Source organism: Diceros bicornis, chromosome 39 (assembly GCF_020826845.1).
Source record: "Diceros bicornis minor isolate mBicDic1 chromosome 39, mDicBic1.mat.cur, whole genome shotgun sequence".
Taxonomy (NCBI): Eukaryota; Metazoa; Chordata; class Mammalia; order Perissodactyla; family Rhinocerotidae; genus Diceros; species Diceros bicornis.
In genome coordinates, this window is record NC_080778.1 from 25,585,845 (window position 1) to 25,600,422 (window position 14,578).

A 14,578-nucleotide genomic window follows, 5' to 3' on the forward strand; every position below is an offset into this window, starting at 1 on the left:
TGTTAACAAATTCGTAAATCTAGTTTTTCTCAAACTTTCATTTTAACTTTTAATAAATCTTACTTTATACATAAATCTATTAATGTCTATAAAAGTTTTAAATAAATTTAATTAGCAACATTTATTTAAACATTTTAAATTGCATTTACAACATTATTATATTTTATTTTCTCTTTAAGTACTTTAAAAGCCAAAAATTATAGCAAATAAAATCTTGCCAAGTATTTAAATCATCGTAAAAGTTCAAATACTCAAACTCATGTATTTTGAGAACCTTAATTTTTCCTATACATACTATTAGTTTTTACAAACCAAAATTTTCTTATACCTTTTAACTTACTAATAAAGCTAAAATTAAATATTAAGATATACATTTTAGAGCCTAATTTGTTGGATTATGTAACATGCTAAATTCTTTCATATGTTAAAAAATGCAAAATACCACATATACACAGAATTTTCCTAAACTTCGCATAAAAATGTGAATGCTTCATAATTTTTCTAATTAATTTTATACTTAACGCTACCCACTAAGATGGTGATTTCACCATTCCAAATAATTTTTGGTTATCAGTCAGCAGATGGAGTTTGCATGCTAATCAGAGACTTTGTGGATCGTAAGAAGCAGAGCTACAGACCACCAGGACAAATTCTTTCATGATTCAAAATGCCACACCCAGACTTCTAGAATCTCCGTGCCATTAGGGACCACAAGTTGGTTGGTCTCGTAACCTGAACTCTCCAAGTTACTCCCTTACTTGATTTTCTTATGTCTCTTTCACTTTTCTTACTTGATTAAGGTGGATAAACTTCTGTAACCCAGATCCAGGTGACTTCGACATTTGACGGGCTTCAACTAGTCTATTCGCTGCTTGGATCTGTTATGAATTCCCTAGCATACTCCTCCTATCTGCCAGAGCCCGAAGCAAAGATATGTGAATGGCATTTCATCCTGTGAGAAAGACACGACCCTCGTCCCGCTTTGCTGTACAGTCAGAGTCCTCAAATCAGCATAAGAGCAAGCCCTTTCTTTGGCTAGCCCTTAAGAGTGGCTGCTGTTACAACCGCCCTTCACTGAAGCACCATCTTTGTACCCACACCCACATTTGCCCCGTTCTTGCCTCCCAGGCTTGTTTGAAAGAATCAGAGCCTCACAAATATGTTTGTGCTACCCTCTAGTGGCAGTGTCAGGTAAATCAGAGAGGTTTAGCTTGAGGTGAATTAAGAAGTTTTACCGAACTCTAGCAAGGAAAAAATCTATTATTTTAGGAAACTTGTATACATGAAATTTAATTTTATCTTTGAAATACACTTACTTAAAATATATATACTATAACAAATGTCTTTTTATTGTGCCTATAAGCAACTAGCTATGGCAATGGTGACTTGGGTCACATCAGCGATTACTTGAAAGGAAACACTGTATGCTCGGGTAGCTACTATGAATGTCACAGTTATGAACTCAAATGCTCAAGTATCGTAATTAAATTTCTGGCTTTGAGTCTTATTTCGCTGAACATTACTCTGATACTTAGCTAAATCAATTCTAAGTGTTGTCCACTTCCCATGTTCTGACCATCAACATTCAAAGATGATGACCATAGCTTTAAAATAAGTAGTGTCCAGGAAATTACACCAATGCATTGACTAACAGAGACTATCTCTTCAGTAGCATAGAAAGCAGTTCAACATTTTTAACATGAAGCAAAAAATATTAATGGTTGTAAAAGAATGAGAATGATAAAAAGAACAAAATCAGAACATTCTCTTTGTTGACAAAACTGCAGTTACTTAATATACAATGGAAAATTTGCTATTTTTGACAACATGGATAGACCTCGAGGGCATTATGTTAAGTGAAATAAGTCAGACAGAGAAAGACAAATATCGTATGATCTCGCTTATATGTGGAATCTAAAACAAACACAAAACACATAGATACAGAGAATAGATTAATGGTTGCAAGAGGCGGGGAGGGGGGTTGCAAATGGTGAAGGGGATCAAAAGGTACAACTTCCAGTTATAAGATAAATAAGTCCTGGAGGTGAATATACAGCATGGTGACTATAGGTAATAATACCGCATCGTATGTTTGAAAGTTGTTAAGAGAGTAAATCTTTAAAGTTCTCATCACAAGGAAGAAAATTGTAGCTGAGTGGGGATGAATGTTAACTAGACTTGTTGTGGGGAACATTTTGCAATATATATAAATGTCGAATCATGTTATACACCTGAATCGCATATAATGTTGTATGTCAATTATACCTCCATTAAAAAACAGCAGTTATTTATTAGTTACTTTCAACAAGAGATTAAGATAACAGAAGTCTCGTTTCATTTTTCCATTAGTCGTTTTGTACAATCTTTTATTAAGAAAGGGGTGCCACTAGGATCTGGTTTACCTTCCCTTATGGAAAATGATGAAACTACCGCCGTTAGCCAACAGGACTTAAGTCAATTGACGGGAACTGTATCTCAGGTAACTGTTACTATTATTATTCAAGTTTATAATTCTTAACCATAAAAGATTTTTTGTTAAATTGTGAAATATATTCTACATAAAAGAATGTATAAGATGCATCTGAGCAGAATAAAGAATACTATTAAACAAGCTTCTTATGTATCCGTCACCTAGATTAGAAAATGGAATATTCACCTTTTAAGGAAGTCCCCTCCATGTCTGTTCTGGGTTGTATTTTCTATCTGCCATTCAGAGTTTGGTACTGATCAACTCCAAACTCTTCTAATTTTGCCAATTATGTATATATTCATTAAAATATATATAGGTTAGTTTAATTGTTATATAATTTTATTTAAATGGGTTTTTGTGTTAATTCTTCTGGGACTTCTTTCACTTAACATCATTGATGAGATTCGTCTCTCTTGTTGCATGTCACAGCTCGTTCATTTCACTGGTCGAAGGTATTTATTGTATAACTAGCCTACCATTTTGTTTCATCTTTCATGATGTTAATGACTATATTCGTTGCTTCTTGTTTCTCACGACCGCGAGCAATGGTACCACGACTATTCTTGCATGACTCTGTGTACATGTGCACCTAGCTATGTAACGATTATTACTGCTGAGGCAAACATGATGACATGTCTTTTCTTATACAACTTTTTGTACAAGCTAATTACTGCATTTTTTCATTAGATTGCTTTTCTGTGACACATTAGTAGGCCTTCCCAAACCCTAAAAAAAGAAAAAAAGAGAAAATCTCTCTAAACACCATTTGCCACACAGTCAAACACATCAGATATTCTATAAATGCCCATTGTGTTCCTGGAGACATCACCCCTTGCACCCTTTGCCCTCTTGCTCTAGTTCAAGCTGATGGAGACTGGCACCTCTCTCCTCTGACTGATTTCCTCTTTTCTGGAAACTATGTTCTCCTCTGAGTATATACCCTAATTTTGCTGGAGCACACCTTCCAATAATTCCTGAGAAAAGATGTAGGGGACATGAAAATTGTGAGAACTTGTATGCCTGCCGATGTCTCTCTTCCACCTTCCCGCCTGATTTATGTTTTGGTGGAATATAGGATTCCAGTTTGGAAGTCATTTCTTTCAGAATTTTTGAAGCTTTTTCTTGATCCCTTGTCTTCTACCTTCAAGCATTGCCCTTTCTTTCTTTTTTTTTTTCCCGACTTTATTGAACATCACCACACACACACAAAAAGAAGCGTTAACTGTGTCAGTCATGTGAGGTGATGGGTGTATTAATTACCTTGATCCTGTTAATCATTCTACCATGTGTGTGTATAGCAAAGCACTGCTCTTGAGGATACAGATGACATTGTGATTCTTGATCGTTTGTATGTGACTCTCTGTCCTCTCGGAAAGTTTTATGACTTTCTTTTCATTCTTGGAATAATGGAATTTCACAATGATTGGCCTTGGTATGAGTCTTTTTATGTGAAGTGTCTGGGTACTCCCAAAGTGTACCTGGAAACTCGTGTTTTTCAGTTCTGGAGGATTTTCTTATACTATTCCTCGAGAATTTCCTCTTCTCAGTACAATAATATTAAGTACATTCACATTACTGTACAGGCGGTCCCCAGAACTCATTTAGTCTTACAAAACTAAAACTCTATACCCATCAAACAACAATTCCCCATTCCCCCTCTTCTCAGCCCCTTAAAACTACCATTCTGCTTTTTGTCTCTGTGAATTTGACTACTCTAGGTACCTTGGGTAAGTGGACTCGTGCAGTATTTGTATTTTTGTGACTGACTTATTTCACTTACTACAGTGTCTTCCCAGTTCATCCACGTTGTAGCATGTGTCAGCATTTCTTTCCTTTTTAAGGCTGAATAATATTCCATTGTATGTAAACACTGTATTTGGTTTATCCGTTCATCCATCAATGATCACTTGGTGAATAATCCTGCTATGAAGATGAGTGTACAAATATCTCTAGGAGATGCTGCTGTCAGTTCTTTTGGGTATATACCCACAAGTGGAATTGTTGGATCAATACGGTAATTCTATTTTCTTTTCCAGGAATTGCCACACTGTTTTCCATAGCGACTGTACCATTTTATATTCCCACCAAGAGTGCACAAAGGTTCCAATTTCTTCACATCCTCACTAACACTTATTTCCTGTTGTTGTTTTTTAATAGTAACCATCCTAATGGGTGTGAGGTGATATCTCATTGTAGTTTTCATCTGCACTTCCCTAATGATTAGTGATGTTGAGCATCTTTTCATGTGCTTGTTGACCATTTCTATATCTTCTTTGGATAAATGTCTTTTCAAGTCTTTTGCCTATTTTTTAATCAAGTTTTGTTGTTGTTGTTGCTCTTTGTAGAAGTTCTTTGTATATTCTTTATGTTAATCCTTTATCAGATGAATGATTTGCAAATACTTTTCCCATTCTGTAGGTTACATTTTCACTCTTGATTGTGTTCTTTGATGCACAGAAATTTTTAATTTTTGTGTATTCTAATTAATCTATTTTTACTTTTGTTGTCTGTGCTTTTGGTCTCATGTCCAAGAAATCATTGCCAAATCCAATTCCATGAGGATTTTCATCTATTATTTTCTTCTAAAAATTTTCTAGTTTTATTCTCTTTGTCTTTTATATAACTTACTGTCCAAACTTTCTGTTGAATTTATTTCACTTTTCCTACTTTTAAAGAGCTTTCTCTTGTTCTTGATTATATTTTGTAGAATATCTTATTTGATAGATGGATATCCTTTTATCTTTCTGATATTGCTAATTTTAAAAATTGCTGTCTATATTATTGTTTTTGTTTTCTGGGAATTTCCTCACCCACATCCATTGTTTTCTTTCTTTCATGTAAGAGTCTTTCGTCAATTGTCTGGTGATACTTGGTTGTACATATGTGTTTAAGGAATTTACGACATTAAAGAGCTGCTAATGGAAGCAGCTTTATAGCATGGATACAGTTTGTCAACTGGAGACTTTAATTTAGGTAACTGGGGATGAATGAACTTCATTTTGGGGTAGGATTAGCTCCAAATGTCAGATTCCCTGGGGCTTTTCCCTGGTTCTGATCAGTTTCTCCAGTTAAGGGTCCTCTAATCTCTCTGCTGGGCTTGAATGGGGTCACAGGGGTTGGTGTGCACTTATCCATCAGTGTTACTGAGGCCAAGCAGCACAGAGGAGCTGGGAGTCCCAAGGTTCAGCCTATGGTCTTTCACTTAATTCCTCTGCTCTCTGTAGAGTAGCCTTTCCTGCTTCCCATGGTATCTGTGAACCCAGATCCAGAGATTTCTCATTTAATTTCTGCACTTGAAGCAACTTCTAGTGGCCTGTTTAGACAGAAGAGGGCTACATATTAAGCCAGAAGGGATTAGGGAGAAGAAGAGGGGATTTGTCTGTTCCTTATATAGACATTCATCCCAATCTTCTATTTTCAGCCCATATCTCATTCTCTCCGTCTCAGATGCCTGCTAATTGCTTCTGGGGTCCTAAGACACGGATGGGCTTGCTTCTCACTAGCCCTTAGTATTCACTTATCTCTACTCTGTTATCTCCTTCATCCACTTTACATCATCCAAAATATTGTTGACATCACCCATTATCGGTCTATATGAGGTTATACCATTTTATCTTTTAACCTTATTTTAATTGTATTCCAGAGAAAACAGACTGTACATGTGAATTCAACTTAATTTCCGTGTTAAAATTTTGAGGAACAATTTTTATAATCTGAAACCAGCCTTTCTAGGTTCTATACATTAATTGCCAATTATAATCTCATTATACTCAATCCGTATTAATGACAAGTCCCTCATACCAAGTACCATATCTACTTTGAGATACTGTTTTAATTTAACTTTATTATAAGATTCAATCATATGATAAATTCACATATTCTTTGTTTAAATGTCAATAAACTTAAACCCTCAGCCAATTTAATTAAATTCACATCTTTTGAATTTTAAGGTTAAAAATAAATTCTCTGTTTTACTGTATTTTTTAGTAAGTATTTGCAGAAATCTGTTTCTTGAATATTTAAAGACTATTTCCTCTTTTAAAAAGTTTGATGCTTTAGACAGCTATAATATTTTGTTGAATTTATAAGTGGTTTCTTAATGTGTTCCTTTCAATTCACAGGGTAATGTTGCTTCACAAGTTATACCTGGAAAAGGTAAATTAATAATCTTCTCATGATTTTTTTCACAAACATCAAAGCACAAAGCGGTCTCTGCTTCTTGATAGCTTTTAGCTCTCCCTTCTCCTGGCTCTCCGCCTCTCTCCAGCCTCCTCTGATGTGTTGAGTCTAGTCTGCTCTGGACTAAAAAAATCAGATAATCTCACTTGTTAAATTCAAGCTTAAAGTCCAAATAAAAGACGATCTGATTAAGGGCCCATGAGTAAAGTCCATGTGTTTTGATGCATGCACGTTATGAACCATTACAAATTCCTCAGTTCCTAAATAGGGACTTAGCCAAGCCTCAAATTCAAAAAAGTATGTGGCATGTGTCTATATAAAATTCTGGTTCAAGAAGTCTATAAGAATTTTACGCATTACTTGATAAACATAAAATAAGATCACAGAATCACTGACTATAGGGAGCAATTAAGTGGCTTAATTGAAATAATAAATGCATTTATTGCAATAGATCTTTGAAATAATTGAATAAATGTGCTATTTTTCGCAGTAATCAATAAATGCAGTAGATCTTTGCAATAATGAATAAATGCATTTATTGCAATAGATCTTATAGAAATACATTTGTTGCAATAAATCTTTCAAGTTTTTCTGTCTTCTTCTATTGTTTGAGCCATCCCTTATTATATGAATATGTCTGTCTATAGCAGATTTTAAGTACATAAGCTAGCTAATTTCTGTTATAACTATAATCTATAAAGAATGTGTGCACAAATTTATGAAAATGATTTCAAAATTTCTGAATACTCTGCTATACGTATAAATTGTGATTCAATTCTCCCAAGAGTATGAAAATGTGTCTCTGTATGGACCTCCACAAATTTGAGGGCTGCACGTAAATGACTGTATCAGTAAATGTTTTCTCAAAATAAATTTTGATATGCGAACTTCCATCTATAAATTTCCCTTTCTTAATAACTTCATATTTAACCACATAGGTGTATTTGACATGTTTATCTTCTGCTATGCACAGATGAACTAACAGACCTTGGATTGAATGATGGAGCCCATCAAGCTGAGAGAATTAGTTTGGAAAGAGATTTGGTCAGCCAGACGACAGAAACACAGGAAAAATCGCAGGAGGAACTTACAGCAATAAATACTGGTATTTCTAAAGAAATATGGTTAGATTTTGAAGACTTTTCTGTATGCTTTGAGTAAGTATAATTTTTTTTGTGTGTATTTAATATAGTGGATATATAAGCTATTAATTTTTAGCTATCATTTAAAAGAGTTAAGCCAATATTAGTCTAGTGTTGATATAGTATCAAACGAAAATGTTAGAAGAAAAAATGGGTGAGTTGATTGTCCACATAGAACATTAATAGCCTAACCATGCTAAGTCCCTTCTCAGTTTATCCTCAAAGACTTATTTAATGATGAAGATGAGGACAGTTTATTCACTGAGAGAGATCATTTTTGTCCCTTTAGGGCAACTAAGTCAATACAGTTGTTGTTATTTTTTTCCCAGCTTTGTTGAGGTATAATTGATAAATAAAATTGTAAGATATTTAGAGTGTACATGGTGATGAATTGATACATGTATACATTGTGAAAGATTCCTCCCAGTGAGTTAATTAACACATTCATCAACTTACATATTTACCTTTTTTTGTTGTTGTTGTTGAGAACATTTAAGTTCTACTCTCTTGGAAAATTTCAATTATATGATACAGTGTACCATGTTATACATTAGATCCTCAGACCTTATTGCTCTTATAACTGAGAGTTTGTACCCTTTACCGAGCTCTCCCTATTTTCCTCACCCCCGAGCCCTGGCAACCACTTTTCTCTCTCTGAATTGCTATTATTTTTTAACTTTCATGTGTCTTTACCTTGTTCTACCTATCATTATTTGATTCTAAGAAACTTAACATGTCGTACTAGTCTGTTGTGTATAATGACAATAACCTGTTATAAATGTTTTTCAGGAATATATATATTTTCCACAAGCCAAGTTCATATTGCTTTAACTTTCAAAAATCAGAATTCAAGGTAAATATATTATAATCTTTTCTCTTTCCCTTCTTATACCTAAATTTTTGATAGAATCTTGCTAGTGAAAAACGCCTTCAAATTTGTCAAGCCTTTCTAAACTTGTAACACAATTATATTTTAAAAATTAATTCTTAGGGTCTTCTACTAATCTCTTCCCCAGACAGTAAGCAAAACTTCGCTACCTCATATCCTTAAGTGGGATCCATCTGGTTACATCGTAGTAGTTCAATCCTGAGCTGCATTATATATATTATTATATAAATTCACATTCAGAAAATTTTGATTTATGAAGTAATGAAGGGGAAGCACAAATAAATTTATGTTTGATTTCAATTAGTGTTCACTGAATTGTGTGCAATTCCTAAAACATAAGCACATTTTCACTACCACATCTGTTATTTTTGCCCACATTCTTCCCTCTGCCCAGAGTTTGTTCCTCTTCATCCTTATTGCCTCCATCTGGCTAACGCCTAGAATCCTCCAGAAGAGCATGGAGGTCCTTGACTCTGTGAGACCTGCTTCCCTGGCCAAAGAGTCTGGGTCAAGTATCTATGTACCAAGTATTATTTATCCCCCCCAGACACTTACCTCCCTCCATCCTAACTGTCTGATTACTTCTCCGTGCTCCTCCACTTCCCCACTCCTTGGTGTCAGCATCTTTAGAAGAAGGACCCTGTCCTTGTGTTTAATTGCAATACCGGTCCTGACATGAGGCAAGAACTCAATAAAAAAATTGATGAACGAATGAATTAACAAATCTCACATTGAGTGAAATTTGGGGGAAAATATAAAACGTATCCTGGGAATCTAACATGTACCGAAACTTGCATGTTGCCTGTATGGGGCCGTACAAGCCCCCCATGAAAATCCCGTATCTCCGTGAGCAGTGTGCAGAGCTGGGGCAAGTAAGGAGTCTTGGAGATGACTTTTCCCATGGCACTTGTACTAGATGAAAATGCAGGCAGAGAAAGCTTTTTGAGCAACCTGTGTTCTGTAGCTGGCTACCTGATCTGAAAGTAAGAATCAGGTCTCTTGTAGTGACTGGGCGGATGGGGGAAAGAAATGGTCGACCTAGTCCTGAAGTCTGTCTTAAAAGCACCCAGAGGAATGTTTGGACTTATGAAGATAACAAAACTGTTAATTTCGAATGACTGACCCCAGAGCATGGTATGAGAATAATGTGTAGTGTACAGTTAACCTAGGCATATTTACATATTCAAGCTGTTGGCAATAATAAAATGACAGTCATTTATAGGTTCCTATTCTGTTGCCGGCCCTGACCTAGGTTCTCTGTTACATTAACTCCTCATAGCAAACCCTACGAAAGGATTATTATTCTCATCATTTTTCAAGTAAGGAAACTGAGGCAGATCAAGGTTGAGTGAATTGTCTAGAATCACAAAACTAAGAAGTCGCACAAACATCACGAGAACTGGTTGTCTGACTTGGCGCCTGTGCCTTTGTCACTTGGGATGCCTGAGGAAGAAGCAGACGAGTGGCTCTGGGGCTAGACTGCCTGGTTTTGAATCCAGGCTCCACTTGGGGTGCGACTTTGGGCACTTTGTTTAAGTTCTCTTTGCCTCAGTTTCTTATCTATAAAATGGCAGTAATAAAAGACCTATATCATAGAGTTGAAAAATAAATGAGATAATGTATGCCAAACGCTTAGAAGCCTATTATGAGATAATGTATGCCTATTAATTAGTGAGTGAAAATAAATGTTGGCTGTCATTGTTACTAAAGGCAGTTTGCATATGAGTTTTTGTTATACGTCACTGTCCTGATATATATGTGTAGGTGTTTGCAAAATGGCCAAGTGTTCCTTATTCTGATCTTATTTTTAAAAAGTAATGGTAAATAGAGGCTTTTTTTTTCCTTTTAAAATCCCACCTTGGCAAAATAAAATGATGACATCCCTATGAGTACTTTCTTTTCCCCTGAAATTGTGTGTGTGTGTGTGTGTGTGTGTGTGTGTGTGTGTGTGTGTGAGTGAGGAAGATTAGCCCTAAGCTAACATCCATTGCCTGAGGAAGATTGGCCCTGGGCTAACATGCATGCCCATCCTCCTCTACTTTATATGTGGGACGCCTGCCACAGCATGGCTTGATAAATGGTGCATAGGTCCGTGCCCGGGATCCGAACCTGCGAACCCCTGGCCGCCGAAGCAGAGAGCATCAACTTAACTGCTATGCCACCGGGCTGGCCCTCTCCCCTGAAATTTTTTTAACATCAGTGGTGTGAGAAAATGATAACTTTTTCTTACAGATTGTTGAGACCCAAGCTTAATAGCCTTTAATATGACCTGAAAGGAAGGACTGTGGTCTGAGGCCAGACATTCTTGATTTGAGTGGCCAGAGGAGCCGCAAGCTGAGTTGAGGGCATGGAGCCTGAAGCGTCTCCTCTGCGCATTCCTTAGCTGATCCGTTGGTGCTCAGTGTAGGGCCGGAGCAGGGGGCTCTCAAAAGTGCCTTGTGGCGGCACCAGGGCAGACCCCCTCCATGTGGTCTCTGGGGCCACTCAACCCCCAAATTCTCAAACTCTGAAAAATGACAGCACGTGAGCTCTGCTGAAACTCCTCCTCAAACACACACGCTGGGCTGGCAAATTCAGGGGTCCCGCATAGTTTTAGATAGTGAATATTTGAAATAACCGTCTCTATCACCAACATATTGCAGATAAAAGGAAACGCATGAAGTAAAATGTCACATGCTAACTATAGGAAAATATTGGGGGAAGCAATCGTATGTAACATCGTTACATTGTATCCAGCATTTCTAGCAATCTTGTCATGCTTCATTGAATAAAAGTGTTTCCTTTTTCACAGTATTTCTAGAGATTTTTCTCATTTTAACCGGTTATTTTAAATTGTTGTAAAATAATGTGAAAAGCTTTTAAAGTATCACAACAATTAAATTCATGTAACTCATTTACCATATACCACAGTCAAAATTCCTTTGAAGTACTGAGAATAAGAGAGGCAAAATAGCACAATAGTTGAGGAAACCAGGCTTGGGGGCAGGTAAATAGTTAGACCTACTTTGGAGTCTCACCTTTGCTACTTGCAAACTCTGTGACCTTTGGCAAATCACTTACCCTCTCTGCGTTTCAGTATCTTCCCCCATAATTACGGATATAATAGTACCCATATAGGATGAATTATGATCGTGTTCACATAACCCTATGTGGCTTTCCTTTAAGGGAAGTTCTGGTTTTACTCAGTACTTTCTTGCATCTCCAAAATAAAAATCCAGTTTGGTGCATTAACATGCAATGGGTATATTTCTGAAGATCTTGTAGAAAGAAGGAATAGAAGGTTTTTGTCACATACCACTCTGCAAAATACCGTAAAGCATCCCCTTTAGACATTTCCATGCTCTACCGAAGTTACTCTGTGGGCTGCCTACTTATCAGGGACCCGTTCTCTGAGCACTGCTCAGCCCTGAGCCCAGTCTCCTCCTCTATTTGTCACTTCTGGAACAAGCATATCCCTTTTGTTTAGTCATGGAGAAGAGCTTGACTCTCTCTAATACGGCAGCCAGTTTCACACAGGCCCTGCAGACCCAACTTCCATAGACTATTGCCGACATTTGCCAGGTATGATTTTCTTCATATCATTAAACCTGTAAAGCACTTACTGTGGTGTCTAGAACACAATAAGTTCTCTATAAATTTTAGGTATTGTATTATTATTAGAAGTGGGAAATACAGCATTAACAGACTAATATTAAGTACAATGATTGTCCTGATTTCTTGCAGTTCACAGGGGAACGAGTGTCCTACTATCTATTTGTGGATAGTCTAAAACCTATTGAACTACTGGTTTGCTTTTCTGCATTGGTCCACTGGGGAGAATCTGGAGGTAAGAGGGCTCTAGAAAAGTATAATCTTAAAGCCTAGCTCACCTTCAGTCCAGGGGAAATGCATAGGAAGATTTTTAGGCTCTGGATGAAGGAACTTATTCCCTCTCCAGACTCTCTAAGAGAGTCACACTTACACCACCTCCTGAGATCGTCTTCCTCCTCCAATTCCAAAGATCCTTTCCCGCCTCCCACCTTGGCCCCCTACTTTCATGATTATACGTTAGAATTTATCATACCAGTAACTACATCCTCTCAGTTTCAAGCTCTCTGACCACCACCCCCTGACTTTCCAGTTGACTCTCTATACATCTCCCGCTCCCACAATTCTTTGACTCCACTGGACCACCATTGACCCTACCACTTTTCCTCCGTCCATCTCTCTCCTCACGTCCTTATTTCTCTCCTTCCCAACATAGTCTCCATGGTCCACCATTGTGGTTGTATCCTCACATATACCCTCAACACAATTGCTGTGTTTACCCTCTTATCTTACTTTCCTGGCAAAATCCTAATGTTGGTTAAACCCAACAACTGAACCTAACCTGTGGTTGCATCAGAGCAGCTGAATGTGACTAGAGAGAAAAAAAAGAAATCATACCAGCTAGCCTTAGTTTAAATTGAGGACAACAGATCTCAAAAATGCCTCTAAGCACTGCCAACATTTCCCTAGTTCATTCATTTTTCCCAGTCTCATTCTCAAGCATGACTATTTCAAATTTTCAAATCACTCTCTCTCTCTCTCTCTCTCAATCTCTAATACCCACTCTCATCCTCACTCATATTCAGCTGATGATCTTGCTGCTGTTTCACAGAAGAGATAGAAGGCAGCAGAAATGACCTGCCTCATCTTCCCATAATGAACTCTCCTAAGCTCTTGTTAGCCTTCTCTCCTGTTCTAATGGATGGACTGTCTCTGCTCCTCTCTAAGGCCAGCCCTTTGCACACACACGCACAAAACATCATTCCTTAATTCTTTGGCCTGTGTTGTTAAAGCATTTTTCTCTAACTCAAATTAACAGTACCTGGCACTGAAGAGGTTCAATAAATATTTGCTGAATGCTTCATATTGAATGTCTTGCCAACTTTGAGAGCAAGGACTATGATTTTTCACCAAGATATCCCCAATGTTTTGAATAGTGTCAAGTATATAGCAGATGGGCGATTAACACTTGTTGAATAGACTTTCCAAACTTTAATGGTGTAAGCTTAGTATGTCTGCCTAACCAATAGCTCCTAAGCCACACCATGTTCTAGAACATTCTCTGTGTGTACAGGTGTTTCGGGTTATGGTGTGGCCATATAGCCTCGGCTTGAGTGTTATGTGGAAATAGGGTAAAGAATATTTTGCCCTCATCTGCTAATGAAGAATAGTTGATATTCTTTATTCATTTGCAGAGAAAAACTTGATATTAAAATTAAATTTTTGTTAAATATTTGCTATTTCTACACACAAAGTCAAAGCTAAGAATCAAACGTAAAAAGTTAGATAATGGGATATTTTGACCTTACTTTGCCACTTTCTCTTATTTTCCTAGATGTGGTGTTTTTCCTCCTTTAAAATCACAACTAGAGGGATAGTGTGATTATGGCTGTAGATAATAAAAGTGATGGCATACTCCATTGAGATGTACCTATCTGTCCTCCTCTTGCTAACTTTCCCGTTCCTGGTTTCTTCACCCAAGGGGATGATTATGAGGAGGAAAAGAAGACATGGGAGGAAGGTCTGGGTTCCACTTGAGTATTCTTTCCAATAGTTATTTATCCAGAGTAATCAACATTTTTAGAATATCTCTAATTCCTGATTTTATTATTATTATTAATGTTGTTACTGGATAAAAAGCAATACCAGTGAAGGCCAGCTATATTCTCACAATCAAGTTTTAATATTTTTCACTTTTCCTCAAGCTTTAAGAAAAGACAGTCCTCCCATAGAGCCTGGACTACTTATAGCTGAAACAGTTTCTTGGAAATCTCTGAAGCCACGCAATCTTGTTCTGAAGATTCATACATATGCTACCAAGGCTGCAATCATTCGCCTGCCTGTTGGGTATGGAATAACTTCATTGTTCCC

At 36.9% G+C, this 14,578-nt stretch overlaps 1 protein-coding gene across 1 annotated transcript in view; it reads left to right on the forward strand.

Moving 5' to 3' along the window:
• The window catches only part of ADGB (androglobin), a 174,620-nt gene that overhangs the window by 81,964 nt on the left and 78,078 nt on the right, over nt 1-14,578 (forward strand). The window contains exons 13-18 of the mRNA XM_058534238.1: nt 2,350-2,479; nt 6,592-6,625; nt 7,623-7,806; nt 8,581-8,644; nt 12,404-12,506; nt 14,413-14,554. Of these exons, the coding sequence (XP_058390221.1) occupies nt 2,350-2,479; nt 6,592-6,625; nt 7,623-7,806; nt 8,581-8,644; nt 12,404-12,506; nt 14,413-14,554 (657 nt within the window). The remainder of the gene's footprint in view (nt 1-2,349; nt 2,480-6,591; nt 6,626-7,622; nt 7,807-8,580; nt 8,645-12,403; nt 12,507-14,412; nt 14,555-14,578) is intronic.